Here is a 20,209-nt window from a genome sequence, read left to right on the forward strand (position 1 = left end):
AGTTGCCATGGAGCCGGCCGGGCCGTGTGGTTTCTGCCCCACTGGGGAGGCCCAGCCGGCTCGCTACACCTGCCCTCGCTGTAACGTGCCCTACTGCTCGCTGCGCTGCTACCGGGCGCATGGCAGCTGCGCCGAAGAATTCTACCGTGACCAGGTGCTGGGAGAACTTCGCGGTCGTAGCGCCTCGCCCAGCCGCCTGGCCACCGCCCTGCGCCGGCTGCGTCAGCAACGTGAGACCGAGGATGAGCCCGGGGACGCAGGCCTCAGGCCTGGCCCGGCTCCCGGCGGCCTCTCAGGACTCTGGGAGCGGCTGGCCCCGGCCGAGAAGGTGGCCTTCGAGCGGCTGCTGAGCCGAGGCGAGGCCGGGCGGCTGCTGCCTCCGTGGCGGCCATGGTGGTGGGGTCGCGGGGTCGGGCCGCGGCTTCTGGAGGAGCTGGGTGATGCCCCAAGCGGTGATGCCGAGGAACTGCAGCCCTCCCCGGCGAGGATGCCGCCGGAACCCGTGAGGGATGAGCCCGCGGCCGTCGAGCAGGTTCTTGGAGACCTCCCCGGGGCCTGCCCTCCCGCCGTGCCCACCCGGATCCCCGCGCTGGCCAGCCTGAGCAGGGGCCGGACTTCGCCGCTCGTGCGCTTCCAGCTGCCCAACGTGCTGTTTGCCTACGCACACACTCTGGCCTTGTATCACGGCGGCGACGAGGCGCTGCTCTCGGACTTCTGTGCCACACTGCTCGGCGTTTCCGGAGCCCTGGGCGCCCAGCAGGTCTTCGCCTCTGCCGAGGAAGCCCTGCAGGCCGCAGCCCATGTGCTGGAAGCAGGCGAGCATCCCCCCGGACCTCTGGGCACACGGGGTGCCATGCGCGAGGCCGCCCGCATCCTGCTGGGTGAGGGCCCGGCCAACCAGAAAAGCTACACGCTGGCAGCGCTGGGGGACCTGGCGCAGACCCTGGGCCGGGCCCGGAAACAAGCTGTGGCCCCCGAAGAACGAGATCGCCTCTACCGAGCCCGAAAGAAATGCCAGTTCCTTCTGTCTTGGACCAACGAAAATGAGGACGCCCTCACACCCCTGGCTTTAGACTGTGCCACGGCCCACCGAGCTCACACTGTGGCGGCCGAGGAGGTGGCAGCCCTCACGGGGGAGCTGGAGCAGCTTTGGGGAGGCCCCCTGCCACCTGCCCGGAGGACTCTCATTGAGGAGCTCCCCGGCTGAACCCTTTGTCATTAATAAAAAGCTGTGACCGCTCTGCCCTGTCGCCAGTGCCCATTTCTGAGTGGTGGTTCTTGTGCCACCGTCCCCCAGACTCTTGGGCCCACAAACTACCTGTCAGCTTCTCCTTGACTGGGGCTGACCCAGCCAGTCTTTAAACAGCCTGGCCCCAGAAAGGGAGAGAAGCAGCACCAAGGATTCCAGCTGTTTATCTAAGGAGGAAGAGCAGCACACCCCCCCTACACACACACACTCCATTTGGGAGCACTGGCTTCGTTTCCCCCTTGCTCCGGCCACCTGTCAGGCTGTTTATCCCAGTGTTTTGGAGCTCAGGGCAGGGTAGGGTACAGGCCCTTGTGTCCCGGGCGCGTCCGGGCTCCTGGTGCCCAGTGTGCCGTCAGCCGGGCTGGCACGTGCCCCGACCTGGGGTGTCTGGCGCTGCTTCAGTAGACGTAGGGCACGATTCGGTAGGGCACACGCCGGCAGTACTCGTGCCAGGCCAGGCCGTACTTCTGCCGACACTGCCTCTCATCCCGGTCCTCACGGTGCACCAGCAGCGCGGTGAAGTAGAGGAAGTAGAAGTAGGGCAGCAGGTGGAACACCCCTGTGGGGAAGGGGGTTTTCTGACCACTCAGCCAGCCTACCGGTTCACAAACGTTTCCGCTGCTAATGGCCCACGGGGGCATCAGCTCAATGCTGAAAGGGCCAAAGTCTGCAGGGAGAGCTGGCATGCTAGGCTGTTTCAGAGGTCTGCCCACCACAGCCTGAGTGCATCCCCAGCTTCCTGATTACTCCCTCCACTGGGGTGCAACCTTGTTGTCCATTCTGCACCCAGACTGGGCATCCTCTACCTTGGCCCCCCCACACACACACCTGTAGCCCCTCTCAAATCACTCACCACACGGCAAGGACCAGGCCAGAGCCATGATGAGGTCTCCTAGGTAGTTGGGATGGCGGACCATACCCCACCACCCGGACACCAGCAGCCGTCGCCCTGTGGCTGTAGAGATGGTCTCAAGGTCTGGAGAAAGACACATAGCGGGATGGGGGGACCCTTGGAAATCCAGCTGCCCCATCTCACTCATGGCACCCAAGAAACCCAGCTCACCAGCCACTCTGGGATCAGAAGGATTCTTTCGGAAGGTGTTTTTCTGAGAATTGGCTCCACGGAAGATGTAGTAACCAACAGCTGGGGGAAAGCATGAGCAGGTGGTCAGGGGCCTTCCATCTGACCCTGACCAACTACCCACAGCCTAGACTCAGTCTGCCAGGAGACCGAGGACCCAGCCCTTAGCTTTAAAGAAGCATGTGAGGCTTAGCACCTACCCAGGGGGTGCTCGATAAATAATGAAAGGGGAAGGGGAATGCTCCTTCCCCACTGACCATTGATGAGGCAGATGAATGAGGCCAGGGGCCACCCCAGAGGCTGTGGGTGATACAGCAGGAACTGGGCCTGCAGGCTGTAGGTGAAGGGTACCCAGGCGAGGTCCCCAAAGGCCAGCATGAAGCCAAACCCGTCATGGATGATGTCCATGGTGGTCAGGACTGCCTCCTGCAGGGACAGGACCCAGACACACTGGCTTAGTCCCCGCAAAGTCCTCAGGCACCCTCCCCTGCCTCCTCGGCCCCGTCCTGCCTCACCTCGTACCAAAGGGCATCACCCACGTACAGTAGCTGGAAGCCATTGACCAGCCACATGGCCAGCGAGGGACTCCCCCGAAGTTCTGCTTCCTGTATCAGCAACGCCAGGTTGATGAGGACCTGGGGGTTAGGCAGAGGGTGAGACAGGGCAGTCCGTCCCCAGTCCACTTCTGCAAAGGTGACAGAGCTGGAAAGGCAGCGACCAGCCTGTCCCCTGTCTCAGCTCTCCGTCGCTGACTCTCCAGGCCTGTGTTGAGTGGCTCCAGCCATGTCCCCAGGGGCAGAGAGACTGCATTTGTCCGCCTCCTGACCTGTTTTCAGTATTCCCTTTGGGAGAGCAGCATAGGGAGCAACTGGACACTGCAGGCTTGAGAGTTAAATCAGACCTGGTTTTGAATCTCAGCTTTGCCTCCTGGGCAAGCTGCTCACCCTCTCTAAGGCTCACCCTCCTTTCCTGCCTCCACATAGAAAATGGAGATAATCATGGACCTAATGTGTGTGCAGTGCTCAGCATGTGTGTTTGGCCATAGGAAGTGCTCAGTAATGACTGCTGCTGCTGCTGCTAAGTCGCTTCAGTCGTGTCCGACTCTGTGCGACCCCATAGACGGCAGCCCATCAGGCTCCTCTGTCCCTGGGATTCTCCAGGCAAGAATACTGGAGTGGGTTGCCATTTCCTTCTCCAATGCATGAAAGTGAAAAGTGAAAGTGAAGTCGCTCAGTCATGTCCGACTCTTAGCAACCCCATGGATTGCAGCCTACCAGGCTCCTCCGTCCATGGGATTTTCCAGGCAAGAGTACTGGAGTGGGGTGCCATTGCCTTCTCCGTAGTAATGACTAGCTGGCATCGAATCTGTACTGAGCGTCCCCATTCAGGTAGCACTGGGCTTGGTGCTGTCAGTCAGGCTACCAATTCTAATCCTCACCATAATCTTGGGAGGAAGCTCTTACTCCATTTCACACATGAAGAAATAGCCTCGAAGGCCAGGATCCAGGCCCCTGATGGGCACTCAGCATTCCTCCCGCCTCTGGATGAAGCAGTTTCCAGGGTGACGGGGACCTTGCCCAAGACACGCTTCAGGAAATCGTGACCACAGACCAGTATGCGTGATTATAAACAAAAAACACAGTTGGCTGTTGTCAGGGCCACCAACGATGGATAGGTTCCTAAGTCCACTGATGAGTTTGAAGTTCTGCACCGTTCTGACCTCTAGCAGCACAGAATCATCTCTTCAAAATAGATTTTGCACTTGACAGCTTTATTTAAAATTGTCTCTCCTAATTCCCTCTGTGCTTTTTCCTCATCCCCTGACATGTGACACATTTTATTCCTATTAGAATGTAGGCTTCATGAAGACAGACTTTTTTTCTTTCTTCCCTGTAACTATCTTTTTGTTTTGTCTCCCAGTACCTGGAGCAGTGCTTAGAGCACATGATGAACTCAACAAATATTTGTGGAATGATTAACGACATGTCAGCACAATTTTGGCCCTGCCCTGCCCAGGCACTGCTCACCCATCCCACCCCTCCCCCTGGTTGGAGGCCCACTTAGCCATGCCCAGCATACCCAGCCGATGAGGCCAGGCCGCAGTTCGCAGAAATATTTGAAGTCAAAGGAACAGATGCGCGGGTTGAGCTCCCGTCCCAGGAAAAAGTCGTAAATGAGATTGCCTGGAGAATAATGGAGGGTGAAGGTGCAAGCCAGCACCCCCGTCTGCCTCTATCCTTCCCCGACTGGGTCTCCTCTCACCTGAGTTCCCTCCAGGTGCCAGGGCCGAGGCAGGGGCTAGCAGAGCCTTCAGATACAGAAGGAGGCTGAAGATGAAGGCGGTGAGGGTGGCCGCAAACGCCAAGGGCAAGAGCATTTCCGGGAGCGCGCTCAGGGGCAGCCCGGCTGACACCCCCAGGCCCACCAAGAGGGCTGTCAGCACCAGGGCCTGGAAGCCTGAACCGCAACACATGGTGAGTCCTGGGACTGAGACCCTCCACCTCCGCCGCCCCCACCCCTAAACACACACACACACACAGCCTAAAGCCCAGGGAGGTTGCAGACCTAGCCAGTAATCTGACGCTTTGGCTCTTGGAGGGTCACCCCAGCCACTTCTCTGAGTGCTAGGAATGGAGGAAGGAGGCGTGTGGAGAGAACCAATGAAACCCCCTATGTCTGTCCTGGGTGTAAAAGAGGAGCAAAATAAGAGTTTGGGGTCGCGGGCGCATCTCCATGACCTTCCCATTGGGCCTGGGGCTCCACCCCCCAAACCCGCAGCTCCACTCAAGGACCTAGACCCCCAGGCACCGTTAATGGGGTAGCGCAGTCGACTCTTGTCCTTCAATTCCTGCCCCTCAGCCACCTGCGGGCACAAAGCGGTTCTGATAAGGGTTGAGGGGGTCCTTCCTTCTCGCCGAGCCCCTGCCCTCCGCCGCCTCCCCCGCGCGTTCGCGAGCAGAGGCCACACCTTACGCGCCGGCAAGAGGTAGAGCGCCGCCTGCAGGCCGAGCCAGGTGAGACAGAGCAACAGCGCCCACGGGCTCCACAGCTCCTCCAGTCCCGGCAGGTAGGGGGGTGGGCCCAGGAGGCGCGCCGGGCCCGAGCGGGCCACCAGTAGCAGGTGGAACATAGTGACCGGGAGCAGCAGCATCAGCGCCGCGGCGCCTGGGGAACGGAGCGATCGCGTCCGGGGGTCCGCTCTCCGGCTCTCCCTGACCCCCACAGGCACCCTTTCGTATCCAGGGCTCCCTTGGCATTCCCATTGCCCTCTTCCATATCCGGTTCTCAGCCCTTGGTCCCGTTCTCTGACTTCTATCTTGCTTCTCTAGAGGACTCCGCTCCTATTTCCTCTAGTCCTCCCAGTCCTCCACTGCACAAATCCCCAGCTCTGCAGCCCCTTCTCCCGACACTCCCCTGCAAACCCCTAGATCCCACTGCCCCCCGATACCCCGCAAAGTCTTTCACCCTCAGATCCCTGTTCACAGCTCAACCCTCCAGTTCTCCCTGTAAGTCTCAGGCCTTAAGTACCCCCTCTCTGCCCCATTACCCAAGGGTCCTCCGAATTCCAGCGGGGCCCGAGAGCCCTGAGGAGGGGCCATGGTCTCCGCTGTGCTGGGGGCTGGAACCTCTCAAACGTCTGTCAAGGAAACACAGCCCACCCCATCCCCCAGGAGATGGGCTCACTGCCGAGGAGGACGGAGCCCAGCTGGGCTTGCACCTGTCTGGGCAGCAGACAGCGACCGCTTTTGTCCCGAGGTCTTTAAATGGACCCGCCCCCGGCCCATGCTGGGCCCAGCGGGTCAGCCAATCGGCTCTCGGGGGCGAGACCAACGTGAGCACCTCCAAAGCCGCCTCTGCAGTCTCAGGCAGGCTCACAGCTCCACCCCAGTCCTCCAAGTCCCGCCCCGCCTCCCCGCAAGCGACAGAGAGGAGGAGGCAGCACGACTTTATTAGGCAGTAGGCAGAGCTTGAGGGGAAGGGCCGCTGGGGCAGGAGACCAGGGGATGGGCGGATTGAGGCGACTGGGCAAGCCCGTGCATGGCCGTGACGGAGCCTAGCCGCGCTCACAGATGACCTCAACGACACTGGGTTCCATGGGCACTGGGTCCGGGCAGCGCAGGGCAGCTGAAGCCACCACTTCGTCCAGTAGCAGGTGAACAAGCTCCTCATCAGCCACGAAGCGCCACAGGTAGAGCTGCAGGAAGTGGCAGTCCACCTGCACCTGCTGCAGCCCGAAGCGCCCAAAGGTGCGCAGCCGCACGCACTCCAGCAGTGTCTTCAGGCTGATCTTGATGATGCCGGTCAGCACCGACACCTGTGGACAGGGACACGGGGATGCAGAGCCGCTACAGCAGGTGCTGGGGAGGGGTACTAGATCCCTGAAGGCACCCGCGTTCCGTGCAGGGGCCAGGGAGCCAGTAAAATGCCAGCAGCTGTGACGGGGTAGAAAGTCCCAGAACCCAGGTAAGAGGGAAATAGGATGTCGGCCTCATCACCTGGAGGGGAGCAGACAAGGAGGGCCCAGCGATCTGAGGCAGAGATGGGGTCAGCATGGACATACGGAGGGAAAGGCTTACTACGTTGGAGGGAGAGCACCAGGTCCCTGAGCGTGGGCTGGGTGAGGACAGAGATCATGGGGTGAACAGCAATCCCCAGGGAAGAGCCACAACTATGGAGGGTGTAAGAACAAAGGCCAAAGAAGCAGACTAGGTGACCCCTCAGACGCAGGCTTAGAGCACACCCAGGGCAAGGCCAAGAGCGATGAGACGGTCATGGTGGGGCGCTGGGTGAGCACTTTCCTAGACACATTTCCCAGGAACAGAGACGAGGGGACTGAGTCCCAGGGCTTCCTGGGACCAGTGTGGAGCTGCTTCAGCTGACCTTCCCAAGGGGCCCAGGGAAGGCAGGGTCACTGGGGAATTCGAACCTTATTGAACTCCACAGGGCTGAACACATCAATACGCTCAGAGAACAGTTTCTGAATGTTGCTCAAGAGGTTGGTGTCCATTGGGGCACTGGATGGGGGGAGACAAGAAGTCAGAGCCCACCCCTGCACCCCAGTCTTCCTTCTTCCACCCCCACCGCCCCCGGGGCTACCGTGACCACTCAGACCTGGGTGTATAGCTGGGTGCGTAGCGGCCCTGCTGCCGGGAGCTGCTGTAAACCGAGAAGGTCCTCTTGCTGGAGTCGCTGCTCTGGGCCTTCCGAACGCCCTCCTCATACAGGAGCCCCACCTGGTGGCAGAAGGAGGAACTGCAAGGAGGCCAAAGCATGGGGGAACTTGCAGCCCATCAAGGATGCTCTAAGTTACACTCATGTTACAAGAATCACATGTTATAAAATAAACACAGGGTAGTTGGGGTGTGGAGGGGCAGCCAGGGGCTGTACCTCGCTGGTACCCAGTCATTATTTATAGAACCAGTGGAGTGCAGCAAAGGTGGAACATGAATTGGTACTGAGGCCCAATCTTCAGTGTCCACCCTGCCCCGATTTCCCCAGTGACTCTGGGCCTCAGCTTCCTCCTCTGAGGTGAAATGGGGGTGATGATGCCACCATGGCTGAGGGGAAGGAGGCCAGAGATGCAGGCACTGCCTGACCCCAGCTGTCTTGATCCTTAGAGGGCTGTTCCCCCAGCACCGCCGGCCAGCCTGGGGCAGCACCTGCACATCGATGGCTGTCGTGTCCTCCACCACCCGCTTCATGACAGCACGCACGTTCCGAGGCTCCAGGGTACTGAGCCAGTCCCGTGTCTCCACACTCTTGCGCAGCATCTGCGATATGACTAGGCCCTGCACCTTCACGTAGTGGGTCAGCAGTCGTCGTGCCGTCTCCCTGGCCTCCGCACACAGTGTGCTCACGGGCGTCACTGGAGACTGGTCCTGAGCCACGGATGCAGAGAACAGGCAGTCAGTGGGTCCTGGGGGCAGCTCTGCAGCCAGTGCCCACAAGGAGCTGTGCACAGGCTTGGCAAGGGGGAGGCCGACTTGGGCACAGGCAGCCCTAACTGTGAGGGCACTGGCCAGTCTCCTGCGTTCCTAGCATCACCACCCCCACCTTGCTATGGGCTAGCAGTTCACCTGCACCAGAAACTGTTCATCGGTGAGGGTGAGGATGTAGGAGATGGTGGCCGTCTCGTAGTCCAGGCAGAGGCGGGAGAGCAGCAGGAGCAGGGCAGGTGGCGTGGCACCCCCCTTCTCTCCGGGGCTGTCGCAGAAGCTCTGAGCCGTCTGGCACATGGAGCGGATGAAGCCCACGATGAGGCTCTCACGGACACCCTGGCTGCAGAACTCGCCCTGTGAGGAGGAGGGGCCTAGATACACAGCAGGTCCCCTCTTCCAGGCAGAGGCTGCCAGTGATGTTCTACTGGGACCCCAAGTGCCCTGGCCTCTCTCATCCTGTTTCCAGTACCCGAGAGCAGATCCCCTGGTTGGAGAAGGGACTGCAAGGGGGCAAAGCCTGCACTGGGGACCCTGCTTGCAAATGCCCTCAGAGCCTGTCCCACCCCTCCAGGCTGTGGCAGTCTTCAAGACAGCCTGAAACCACATCCAGCCGGCGTGAGGCAAAGACTGAGGGCCCTGGAGCTGTCAAGTCACATGCAGGATGAACAAAAGAATGCCACAAAAAGGAAAAAAAAAAGGATGCCCAGGGACAGGCCGTACCCGGAAGTAGGGCTTGTTGGAGAAAGACACCTCCTTGGCGGTGAAGAGGTGCACAGAAGCCAGCGAGGCCTTAATGTGGCTCAGGATGGAACTGGCCACATTGGCTAACAGCTCTGCCAGGCCGGGGCCTTCCTTCCCAGCAATTCGAGGGGCGGCCAGTGCCTGCCGCACATCCGTCAGGCTGCCCAGGAAGGCCGCCTGCAGGCCCTGCAGATGGTGGCCCAGGCGCTCGCGGGCCACGCGCTCCACGATCTCGGTGGCGGCCTCCGCCAGCCCGGCAGCAGCCAGCAGGGCCCCGGGTGCGCGCAGGCGCCGGTGGAAGCGGTCCAGCGCCCGCACCAGCAGGGAGTTGTCTCCGCTGCCCTGCTCCTGCGCCAGCCGCCGCTCCACCAGCGCGAAGTAGCGGCTGCCCAGCTCCCGGGCAAAGGCTGCTAGCTTGTCGGCGCCAGCCGGGCCCTGGGCGGCAAACAGCTCCTGGTAGGCCGCTGCCACTTGGCAGAGGCCACCGACGAAGCCGCTGCCGCCGTGGTCAGTGAACTCTAACACGTCGGGAGCTGGAGGGGAGGGCCCCAGCTCAGCCTCCAGGCTTCTCAGCTCCTCCTCCAGCCGCCCTCGGGCATGCGCCAGGAACTCTTCGCACAGCTCCTCCGCAGGCTCGCCGAGGGCCAGCAGCAGCTCCACGCACTCAGCTTGCTCAGGGGCGCCAGAGCCACCCTCCCTGCAGGAAGGGAGACGGAGGTGAAGGGCAGGAAGGCAGAATTCGGGGGGTAGGGGAGGAGCAGACCCGGGAGCCCAGCGGCAGTGGCATGGTGGCCCGGGACCCACACCTGAAGCGCTGCCGTAGCTGCTGGGCCAGGCGAGCCGTAATGACCTGGCAGTCGTCCTGGATGGCGCGGAAGGAGGGCAGGTGCTGGTACTGCTGCAGCACGGCCCGCGCGCGGCCCTGGTATCGCACGGCCTGCCCGTAGGCGCCCAGCTCCACGCACTTGGTGAGACGTGAGGGCAGCTCGAAGAGGAACTGCAGCTTCCGCAGCAGCGCGTGGACCCCTGGGGGACAGGCGGAGGTGGTGTCAGCCTCAAGGGTGGCCCACTTTAACACCGGCTCTGGGGCGCGGCCCACCTGCCAGCTTGGTGATGCGCTCGTGGCGGTCCTGCAGCGTGGCGCTGATGCGCGCGCTGAAGTCCGTGATCACCGCCATGTTGGTGGCCAACCGGTCCATCTCGTCCTCCATCTTCCGGAAGTCGTTCTTCATCTTCCGGATGGTGTCTGGGAGGACAGGGGCGCAGGAGGGAAAGGCGGATGACTAGGGGCGCAGGCGGGACTCTCAGCTTGACACGCGGCCCGGGTGCCCTCACACACTCACCCCCTCCCCGGACGCGCCTGAGCTCACTCCTGGAGGGTCACATGGATGACGTGGTGCTTGAAATGGGCGGCAGTGGTGCTTGGTCACTAGGAGCCAGGGTGAGGTGTCATGTCAGTGCCCCTAAGGTTTTTTGGGCACCCCCTGTGTGCCCCAAGCTTGGATGCAGAGAGAAGATAGCCCATGAAGCGGCAGTCTTTGCTCTCAGAGGATGCCCAGATTCAAAGGAGGGTACAAGGACCTGCCCGCTGGGTCCCAGGGGCATCCTCTATGCCCAGCACCCTGCCTGGCACAGGGCAGAGAGTAAATACTTGTGCACCTTTATCTTTTTCCTGGCCTTCCAAGCCGTTGGCCTTCTGGAACATGGCTGACCGTTTCTGAAGGGCCCTTCCTCTTCAGTCCTGACAGAAACCTACCTAAAGAGGCTTTTCTTCCTTTCCGCCCAGGTGCCTCAGGGCTTGGCCCCTTAAAGCTCCTACACAGATTCTTCTTCTCCTACCTTTGAAGACCATGGCATCAAACCACACCCCTTCTTGTTGCCATCCCACTGTCCTCTTTGCCATGCCTCTCAGTTCGGGATCACTCACCTTGAGCATCCACAAGAATAAAGCTTAGGACATTCCTGATTGTTTGCTGACCTCCTTAACTCCATCAATTCCTGCCTCTGTCTCATCCATGCCACCCTCTCCTTGCCCTCACTAAGAACTGCCTCCTCTAAAACCTCAAAGCTTCCCTGGTGGTCCAGTGGTTAAGAATTTGCCTGCCAATGCAAGGGACACAGGTTCGATCCCTGGTCTGGGAAGATCTCACATCCTGAGGAGCAACTAAGCTGGAGTGCTACAACTTCTGAGTGCATGAGCCGCCAGTACAGAAGCCTATGTGCCCTAGAGCTGGTGATCCCCAACAAGACAAACCGCCTCAATGAAAAGTCTGTGCACTGAAATGGATAGTAGTCCCTGCTGGCCACAACTAGATGAAGCTCTTGCATGGCAACAAAGACCCAGAGCAGCCAAAAATAAATATATTTTTTAATTTAAAAACATTAAATAAAATCAAACTTCAGCTTCAAGTCTCACTGCCTTCTGTAATTCCAACCACTCATCCTGTGGACCACACTCTAAAATTCCTTTGGCTTTTTCAGGAACTCCAGACCCACTGGCCCAACCACTGGTCACTATTTGTAATACCTCTCATGGCTGCACTTCCCTGCTCACTCTTCTTAGAATCGGTGGGCCCCCACCAGCATTGTCACCCATTTGCAAGCCCCCTTGCCTCTCTTGACCCTGACTCCCATTATTTATCAGCAAGACCTTACCACAGGTTAAGCCCAATTAGCAACCCACCGCCTAAGAAGGAACAGTTGAAAATGGGCCACAAAATCACACCACCTGGCCTCCCCTTAATGTTACTGAATAGGACTTAGGTCCCAAAGCAGCACTACGTATTGGTCAGCCATCCTTCAGATGAATCTGTGTTCCCATTTTCCAAACTAACATTTCCTCCTCAGTCCTCAAAACTCCAATACATTCCCTCAACTCTCAAATGGTGACCCTGATTCACACTTCACAGAGAAAATACAAATAAACATCAACTCCTTCCAAATCTGCAGAGTGAATGGACCCCTGTGGGGTCTCCTCCAGTCCCATGGCTGTGATGACTCAGACATTTCTGCCTCCGGGCCTGACCAGAGCCCTGCTAACAACTTACTTAATACCATGATGCAGATGGCAAATGGGCACCTCAAATATGACAGGTCCAAAGCAGAATTCCTGACTCTCCCCAAACCTGTTCCTCCACTAATCTTTTCCATTCTGGCTCCTTGCCATTTCTTAAGAGTCGTCTTTGATTCTTCTCTCTCCTTTACCCTACATTCAGTCCATCAGCAAGTTGTGTAAAGTTTACCTCCAACATGTTCTCTCCAAGCCACTATCATTTTTTATCTAAATACTTGTAGTATTTCCCAACTGACTTTCCTAACTCCACTCTGGAACTCATCATCAATATGCGTAACAGACAGCAATGAGGATGAAACTGAAACATATCTATTATAGGAGACTTTAACCCACTTCCGCCAATCCATGACAGATCAAAAAGACAAAAGCCAAATGAAGCTACAGAAGACCTAAATAACACAATATGGAAGACCTACTTGATTTATATTTAAGATTCCATAATATAGCAAAACCTTACCATGTATCAGGTCATAAAGGAAATCTCAATACATTTACAGAAGAAACTGAAAAGATACAAAAAGCATTCTCTGATCACAATGCAATGAAATTGGAGATTAATAACAAAACTAAAAAATAAAAAGATCCCATTATTTAGAGAAAAGCCTCATTCTTGTCAACTATTGGAGCAAAAAAGGAAATCCAAACAAAGGAAGCTGGGTCTTCGTTGCTGTGCTCGGGCTTTTCTTTAGTTGCAGAAAGTGGGGGCTACTCTTTCTTGCGGTGCTTGGGCTTCTCATTGCAGGGGCTTCTCTTGTTGCAGAGCACGGCTCGAGGGAGTGCAGGCTTCCAGTAGCTGCGGCACGAGGGCTCAGCGGTTGCGGTTCCCAGGCTCTAGAGCACTGGCTCAGTCACTGTAGCACATGGTCTTAGCTCCTCCGTGGCGTGTAGGATCCTCCTGGACCAGGGATACAACCCAAGTTTCCTGCATTGGCAGATGGATTCTTTGCCACTGAGCCGCCAGGGAAGGCCTGCTACACTTTCTTGAATTATTACTTCTCCTTTATGGCAATGTTTTTTTAAATCTATTTGTCTACTTTCTAATTGTCATGGTTTTATTTTTCACTTGTTAAATAATATTCAAACATAAAAGTGATCCATTTAGGAATGTATTTATTATGCATGATAATGTTTATCTTTTATAGACATGTAGCTCTTTCAAAAGCTACTACAGGTACTAGGACAAAAAACCTGATTTTTTAAAGTTATTTTTAGATTTGCTTTGTGTTTGAAACAAGGCATTAAACATTGTGTTTCACCTATAAAATTTTGACTGAGTTATTTAGCATCTCATTACCTGTTTCCCCATTTGTAAAATGGATATATGGTTAACTACTTCATATATGTGTAAGAATTTAACTAATATATGTTAAGCACCCCAATCAGTGGTTTTATATTAAACACTCAATAAATATTGTCTAGTATTAGCCAAAGTTGCTATTATTTATAATTACTAATAAACTAGTTATTACCAAAAAAATTCTATTCAATTAATCTGAAAGCTTACCCTATACCAGTATTATACTGTCATGATTTTCTAGATTTGTAGTAAATTCTGAAACCAAGAAATCGGAGTCCTCCAACTTTGTTCTTTTTCAAGATTTTTTGGCTATTCTGGATCTCCTGCATTTCCTTATGAATTTTAGGATCAGTTCGTCAATTACGCAAAAAAAAAAAAAAAAAAGGCATTTGGAATTTTGATAAGAACTGCACTGAATCTGTAGATCAGTTTGGAAGTATTGCCACCTTAAATATAAAATAAGTTTTCTAGTCTGTGAATATGGGACATCTTTTTACTTATTTAGGGATCCTTTAATTTCTTTCAAACTGTTTTAGTTTTCAATGTACAAGTCTTAAACTTGTACAGGTGGTAACATCCCCTTTCTCATTCCTGGTTGTAGTAATTTGAATATTCTCTCATTTTTTTCTTGGTCTAGCTAGGTTTGTCAATTTTGTTGAGCTTTTCAAAGAACCAACTTTTGGTTTCACTGATTTTCTCTATTGTTTTCTATGCTCTTAATTCTAATCTTTATTATTTCCTGATTTTACTTACTTTGGGTTTAGTTTGCACATTTTTCCTCTTAACTTTCTTAGGTAGTAGGTTATTGATTTAAGATCTGTTTTTAGAACTTTTATTTTCGGCTGCGTTGGGTCTTCGTTGCTGTGCACAGGCTCTCTTTAGTTGCGTGAGCAGGGGCTACTCTCTAGTCGCGGTGCGTGGGCTCCTCACTGAGGAGGCTTCTCTTGTTGCGGCGCGTGGGCTCCTCACTGAGGAGGCTTCTCTTGTTGCGGCGCGTGGGCTCCTCACTGAGGAGGCTTCTCTTGTTGCGGCGCGTGGGCTCCTCACTGAGGAGGCTTTTCTTGTTGCGGAGCACGGGCTCTGGAGCTCACAGGCTTCGGTAGTTGTGGCGCACAGGCTTAGTTGCCCCAAGGCATGTGGAAGCTTGCTGGACCAGGGCTCGAACCCATGTCCCCTGCACTGGCTGGCAGATTCTTAACCTCTGGACCACCAGGGAAGTCCTCTCTTTTTTCATGTAAGCATTTACAGATATAAATTCCCCTCTGAGCACTGCTTTTGCTTCATCTCATAGGGTTTGGAATGTTGTTTTCATGCTTATTCATCTCAAAGCATTTTCTGATTTCTTTGTGATTTTTCCTTGACCCATTGGTTACTTAGGAGCATACTGTTTAATTTTGACAAATTTGCGAATTTCTCAAATTCCTTTCTGTTATTGATTTATAATTGAATTCCACTATGTTCAGAGAACACTAATCACTTGATTCCAATCCTCTTAAATTTATTGAGACTTGTATGGCCTACGATATGGTCTATCCTGGAGACTGTTCCATGTACACTTAAGAAGAATGTGTATTCTGCTGTTGTTGCAGGAGAGGGTTTTGTATGTGCCTGTTAGGTCCATTTGGTTTAAGTGTTGTTTTTTGTTTTTAAAAATTTATTTATTTTTAATTGAAAGGTAAATTGCTTTGCAGTCTTGTGCTGATTTCTGCCATACGTCAACATGCATCAGCCATAAGTATACATATGTCCCCTCCCTCTTGAACCTCCCTTCCACCTCCTACCCTATCCCACCCCTCTAGGTTGTCACAGAGCCCCAGTTTAAACTCCCTGAGTAAGTGCTGTTTAAGCCTTCTATTTTCTTGCTGTCTTTCTAACTGTTCGCTCCATTTTTGAAAGTGGGATATGGACATTTCTAACTATTATTGCTGAATTTCTTTTTTCTGCCTTTAATTCTATCCAATTTTGCTTTATGTATCTGGGATTCTGTTGTTAGGTCCATGTGTGTTTATATTCGTTAACATCTTAATGAGCTCACTATTATAAAATGTCCTTCTTTCTCTTTAGTAACAATTTTTGTCTTACATATTATTTTGTCTGAATTGGTACTACTATCCCAACTCTCTTCTGGTTGTTTTTTGGGAGAAGTATCTCTAGAGTTCTTATGATAAAGACCATAATCCTTATCTTGTCTACAAAGGGCCCTCCTAATGTGGCCCCACAGGCTCCTCCAGGTTCATGTCATGCCTTACTCCCCTTAAAAACAAAAACAAGAAAAAACCTAGCTCGTTACGTTTCCACTCTTACACCAGATCTTGCAGTTTCTCGGGCACCACATCCGCCATCCAGTGTTCACGCTGAAACTAGGGCATTCTGTTTATTCAAAGCTCCTCAACACCATGTCCTGCCAGTGGTGCCCCTAACACTCTTAGTTTACTCATCACTGTCTATCTCCACCATTATCATCTGGAGTAAGCTCCCAGAATCTCTGGTCTGGGCTACTGAAATGGCCTCACTCTAACCACCTCTCCAATCTATTCCTTCCAATGCAGCTAGGAGCCAGAGGGATCTTTTCAAAACAAAAATCACAACAGCTTGATTAGCTAAGTATGCTTTAGATAAAGGTTAGATTCCTTAATGTGCTCTGGAAGGTCTCTAGTTGAACTCTACCAACCTATCCACCTGACTGGCTCTGGCCACAGTCTGCTTTCCCTCCTGCTACAGTAGATGGGCTCCTGGCCTTGTGTTCAGGCGAACCTCTCCACTGTGCACTGCTCAACCCCCCTCCTTTCCTGAGGACCTTGCTTCTGTAGTTTCTCCCTCTCTTGCACCACTGATGAGCACTCCATGAGCTAACATATTGGTCAAGCTTATCAATTTCTTAGAATGCTTTTCTTCATTTATCTTCTAAGACACCCAGGGTCCTGGTTGTTCTCAAATTTCTCAAACGTTTGCTCCTTTGGAAAAGAAGATTTGTGAGAGTTTCCTTTTCTTCGTGACTTCCAAATCTTAGGATGCCCCAAGCTTCAGTCCTCAGACCTCTTCTCTCTGTACACTCCCTCCCTAGATCTCATCTTGTTCCACTTGTGTCTCAAGTTCCAGCCTTCTCTGAACTCCAGATCCCTCAACTAACCAACTTTTAAGAATCTTGAGCCATTCTACTTTTCCACTGTACCCACCCTGGTCCATACAACCAGTATCTTGCCTGGACTTTTAAAACAGCCTTCTAATGGGTGTCTCTACCATTCTTGCCTCCCTATCGTCCATTTTCAACAGGGGACAGAAGGGTCCTTTTAAATCAAAAGTCAGGTCACCCCATCTCCTGTTCATTTCATCTCACTCAGAGTAAAGATAATATACACTGCAGGTAGACCCATGAGATCTGCCTCTAGGACTAAGTATATGTGGGTCCAAAATTATTACAGAAGTCTGAGCAGTACATTTCCCCAACACAACATGGAAGCTAGCGTGGATGAAAGATGAACACTGCCTAACACTGTCTTGAACAGAGAATAAAGGGAACAGAAGGGGGTGCGGGGAAGTCTTTACATGATCTTTGTCCCTTAATGACATACATTTTCTGTCTCTTTGCTTCATTTACAAAAAAAGAAAGGAAGAGGAAAAGGGGAAAGAGGAAGAAAGGAAAAAAGAGAGAGAAAAGGAAAGAGAGAAATAAGCCCATTCTTGATTCAGACTTGAAACAGAAGAAAGCTACCACTAATGAAAGAAACTGTTGCTGAGGCATCCTTAGTGTCAGAGTGCTTCAGATAAATTCATTTCTTTTTAAAATTTCAATGTCTTTTTCTCCCCTTTGGTCCTCATAATAACCCTCTGAGAACAGTTATTACCTCAATGGTTATCAAACCACAAAAGCTCTAAGAGAGATGAGAGTGGATTCGCGTCAGGGCAGGACCATAACCTGGGTCTGCTCTGTCTAAACCCTCTGCTGGCTTCCCCAACACTGGTGGAACTGGGGGATGTGGGACGTGAGGATTTGTGTCGCAGTAGGAATCACCTGTCGCTGAGATGAACTTGTTGTAGTTCTCATAGACCAGGGTCTGCATGTCGCTGTCTAGAGCCCGGATCTGCCGCACCATGTCCGTCTCACTGTCCATCAGCTGGGCCAGTGGGCACTCTCTACGCAGCTGGAGGAAATTAGGTGGTTAGTGTCCAGGACAGGGGGCATGTCCCCAACTGGTAGGCTTTTGGTGCAAGAAAATCCTGATCCCACCCGTGTCAAGAATTTCAGACAAGGAAACTATAAGTGGCATAGCTCAAGAGTTACCAGGTTAGACCCTACTTGAGGTTTGTCAGCATTTCAAAACCTCAGATTTAGCAAGTCCTGGTCCTTCCTACGCCAGTCAGCGCCTGGGACACGCCCCCTATCTCGGGTCTATCTGAACATCAGCCCAGGAGACCTCAGACTTCACACCACTTCAGGCCAGTTCAAGTCTGCCCACGCCCCCTTATCCTCCAGCTCTGCCCCTACAGCTCCGCCCAGCGCTGTCCTGCTTTTATGAACCCTTCCTCCCACACCCCCGCAAAAAGTCGGAGGCATGATCTGGGGCTTAATATATCGGGGGACCTGTTCCCCCTCCCCCTACACACACCTTATCCAGGTATACTTCCGGGTCGAAGTGCGCCCCATTGAGATCTGTAGGGTCCAAGGGGTCCGGCCCCGAGGGGCGTCCCGCCGCCTCCCCCTCTGAGAGGCCGTAGTAAAGCTTCAGCATTCCGTGCGCCTTGCGCCGACGCTCTGGACCCTCAGCCTCGGGTCCTTCTGGGGAGTCCCCAGGTCCAGACCCTGGGCCAGGCGCAGCGGCTGCCGCCGCCATGGCTCCAAGTGCAGCCCACAGGCGTGAGGCTGGGCAGGGGACAGGGAGGAGGCACTTCCGGGAGCCATAAAGTTGTTGTTGAAACGAGGCAGTCCTTCAGGTGAAACGTCCCCCTGCAGCCTCGAGTCCTTCAAGACTAGAGTTCCCCCGCATGTTTTCTCCCCGAGCTCAGAGGTTCCGGGAAAGCCCTGGGTTCCCACCCCCGCACCCCCTCACTCCCTTCTCCAGCTTCTCAGATGGAAGGATTTTGCGAAACTGGTTGGGTCGCTGTCTTCCCGGAAGGAGGACGAGTCGTGGCTTCCACCCTATGTCGCTAGATGCAGGCAGTGGAGGGAGCGCGGGCCAGTGGAGCCAGAGAGCGTGTGCCTGGCATCCTGCCACGGCCTTGTTGAGGGGAGAGGGGGTGGGCAGCAGCTTTTTCCTTCATTCCTAACATCGGGGTACATATTTAACAAGGGGGCTGTGAGGGTTAAATGCATATATTCTCGCCTGGAAAATCCCATGGAGCCTGGCGGGCTACAGTCCATGGCGTCTCAAAGACACGACTTAGGGACTAAAGGACCACCACAGTGCCTCAAGGGAAGTGTCTCTCATGGCCTGGTCCTCTGACGCGCATCAGAATAGCCTTCAGAATTACCTGCGGCGAGTTGTAAAGACTCTGGGCTCCCCTGAGACCTAGCTTCTTTTTTTAAGTCTTTAAGTAATTCTGATGCACTTAAATTTGAGAACTCCTGTATACCCTGAGAAGACACACTTGGTAGATCTTAAGTCACTGATAAGGCTTCCCTGGTGGTTCAGTGGTAAAGAATCTGCCTGCAATGCAGGAGACCTGGGTTCCACCCCTGGGTTGGGAAGATGCCCTGGAGAAGGAAATAGCAAATCACTCCAGTATTCTTGCCTAGGAAATCCTATGGACGGAGGAGTCTGGCCAGGCTACAGCGCATGCACTACTGAAAGACTTTGTTTCTTTCAAGTGACTGTTGAAATGCGCTGCCTTGAGGGGTTAGGTGGAGGTGTTGAAGGTAATTCTCAGGTTTCTGATTGGGACAAATGTACAGCTGTTCACTGAAGTAAAGAGCTGAAGGTAAGGAAAGACTTGGGAGTTCAAATTGAGACACTGAGTTTGAATGGATGAAAAAGGAGAAAAGACTTTGTCAGTGTGGTCTTTGAAACATATTATGGGTTGGGTGTCCGGAGTGGAATGGAAACCACTTTATTTATTCTTTGGCGCGGGCAAAACCTAAACCATTTACTATCTTGTTTTTCACAGAAAGTTTGTTGACCCCTAAATCTATGGGATATTCAGAGACTGTCTAAAAAAAAAATATATATATATATATGAAGATTTCAGCTTAAGAAGCTATAATCTTAAGAAAAATGAAGACAAAAGTATAAAGATTTAGATCTACTCCAGGAAATCTATAAACTTAAAAAATCACAGAATACTGTTATGAAAAATTATCCAACAGTTGGAATAAAGACAGTGTAGCATGACCTCCCAGTATCATACTGGGGCATTGTGTCACAAGCCCACCCAAGGACTACTTAATTACCCATATGAAGTTGCTCAGTCGTGTCCGACTCTTTGCGACCCCATGGACTGTAGCCTACCAGTTTCCACCACCCATCGGATTTTCCAAGCAAGAATACTGGAGTGGGTTGCCATTTCCTTAATTACCCATAGAAGTGTACATTTGTTTTTAATCTTGCTATTTAGATAGTGTTGGAGAGATGTGAATCATCTCCAGTGGAAATATCCAGTGGAAAAATAACCTCAAGTTTTTTATTGCCCTGTAGGACATCAACCAATCTTATATCTAGTAATCATGGCCTAACACTCTTCTTTAAATGCCTATCAATACCTAGCTCTTCATGATGCATTACACATGAGTGAGGGGGAAACCCCTTCACTGAAGCGTTAATATATCTTAGTTGTGTTTATTCAAGTATATTTTTAACTTTTAAAATATTTATTTGGTTGTGCCTGGTAATAGCTG

At 53.2% G+C, this 20,209-nt stretch overlaps 3 protein-coding genes and 1 long non-coding RNA gene across 6 annotated transcripts; 2 read left to right on the forward strand and 2 right to left on the reverse strand.

The window, feature by feature from the left end:
• ZNHIT2 (zinc finger HIT-type containing 2) lies at nucleotides 1-1,241 on the forward strand. The gene has a single exon (XM_086384932.1). It carries the CDS (start codon nucleotides 8-10, stop codon nucleotides 1,205-1,207), a length of 1,200 nt encoding a protein of 399 aa, XP_086241058.1. The 5' UTR covers nucleotides 1-7; the 3' UTR covers nucleotides 1,208-1,241.
• Nucleotides 1,242-1,397: 156 nt separating this feature from the next.
• TM7SF2 (transmembrane 7 superfamily member 2) lies at nucleotides 1,398-6,068 on the reverse strand. 3 transcript variants are annotated; one of them, XM_086384930.1, is made up of 11 exons: nucleotides 5,878-6,068; nucleotides 5,299-5,495; nucleotides 5,139-5,193; nucleotides 4,896-5,011; nucleotides 4,593-4,787; nucleotides 4,410-4,513; nucleotides 2,846-2,965; nucleotides 2,588-2,756; nucleotides 2,313-2,393; nucleotides 2,103-2,225; nucleotides 1,398-1,808 (listed from the first exon to the last, which is right to left on the reverse strand). In XM_086384930.1, the coding sequence occupies exons 5-11, from the start codon at nucleotides 4,705-4,707 to the stop codon at nucleotides 1,648-1,650; spliced, it is 873 nt and encodes a 290-aa protein (XP_086241056.1). In that variant the 5' UTR covers nucleotides 4,708-4,787; nucleotides 4,896-5,011; nucleotides 5,139-5,193; nucleotides 5,299-5,495; nucleotides 5,878-6,068; the 3' UTR covers nucleotides 1,398-1,647. The 3 variants fall into 3 exon arrangements, with proteins under 3 accessions (XP_086241056.1, XP_086241055.1, XP_086241057.1); XM_086384929.1 differs by lacking the exon at nucleotides 4,896-5,011; XM_086384931.1 differs by lacking the exons at nucleotides 4,896-5,011; nucleotides 5,139-5,193.
• Nucleotides 6,069-6,260: 192 nt separating this feature from the next.
• Nucleotides 6,261-18,297, reverse strand: VPS51 (VPS51 subunit of GARP complex). The gene is made up of 10 exons (XM_086384924.1): nucleotides 17,988-18,297; nucleotides 17,393-17,522; nucleotides 10,110-10,256; nucleotides 9,817-10,036; nucleotides 8,990-9,707; nucleotides 8,408-8,623; nucleotides 7,991-8,209; nucleotides 7,443-7,564; nucleotides 7,258-7,345; nucleotides 6,261-6,645 (listed from the first exon to the last, which is right to left on the reverse strand). The coding sequence occupies exons 1-10, from the start codon at nucleotides 18,210-18,212 to the stop codon at nucleotides 6,385-6,387; spliced, it is 2,346 nt and encodes a 781-aa protein (XP_086241050.1). The 5' UTR covers nucleotides 18,213-18,297; the 3' UTR covers nucleotides 6,261-6,384.
• Nucleotides 6,642-8,028, forward strand: LOC147341910 (uncharacterized). Its single transcript, XR_015157960.1, has 2 exons — nucleotides 6,642-6,794; nucleotides 7,949-8,028. It is a non-coding gene; the product is annotated as an uncharacterized LOC147341910 (long non-coding RNA).
• Nucleotides 18,298-20,209: the final 1,912 nt, after the last annotated feature.

This window comes from Bos grunniens, chromosome 29 (assembly GCF_055505025.1).
Source record: "Bos grunniens cultivar Pamir isolate PY7600 chromosome 29, Bosgru_T2T1.0, whole genome shotgun sequence".
Taxonomy (NCBI): Eukaryota; Metazoa; Chordata; class Mammalia; order Artiodactyla; family Bovidae; genus Bos; species Bos grunniens.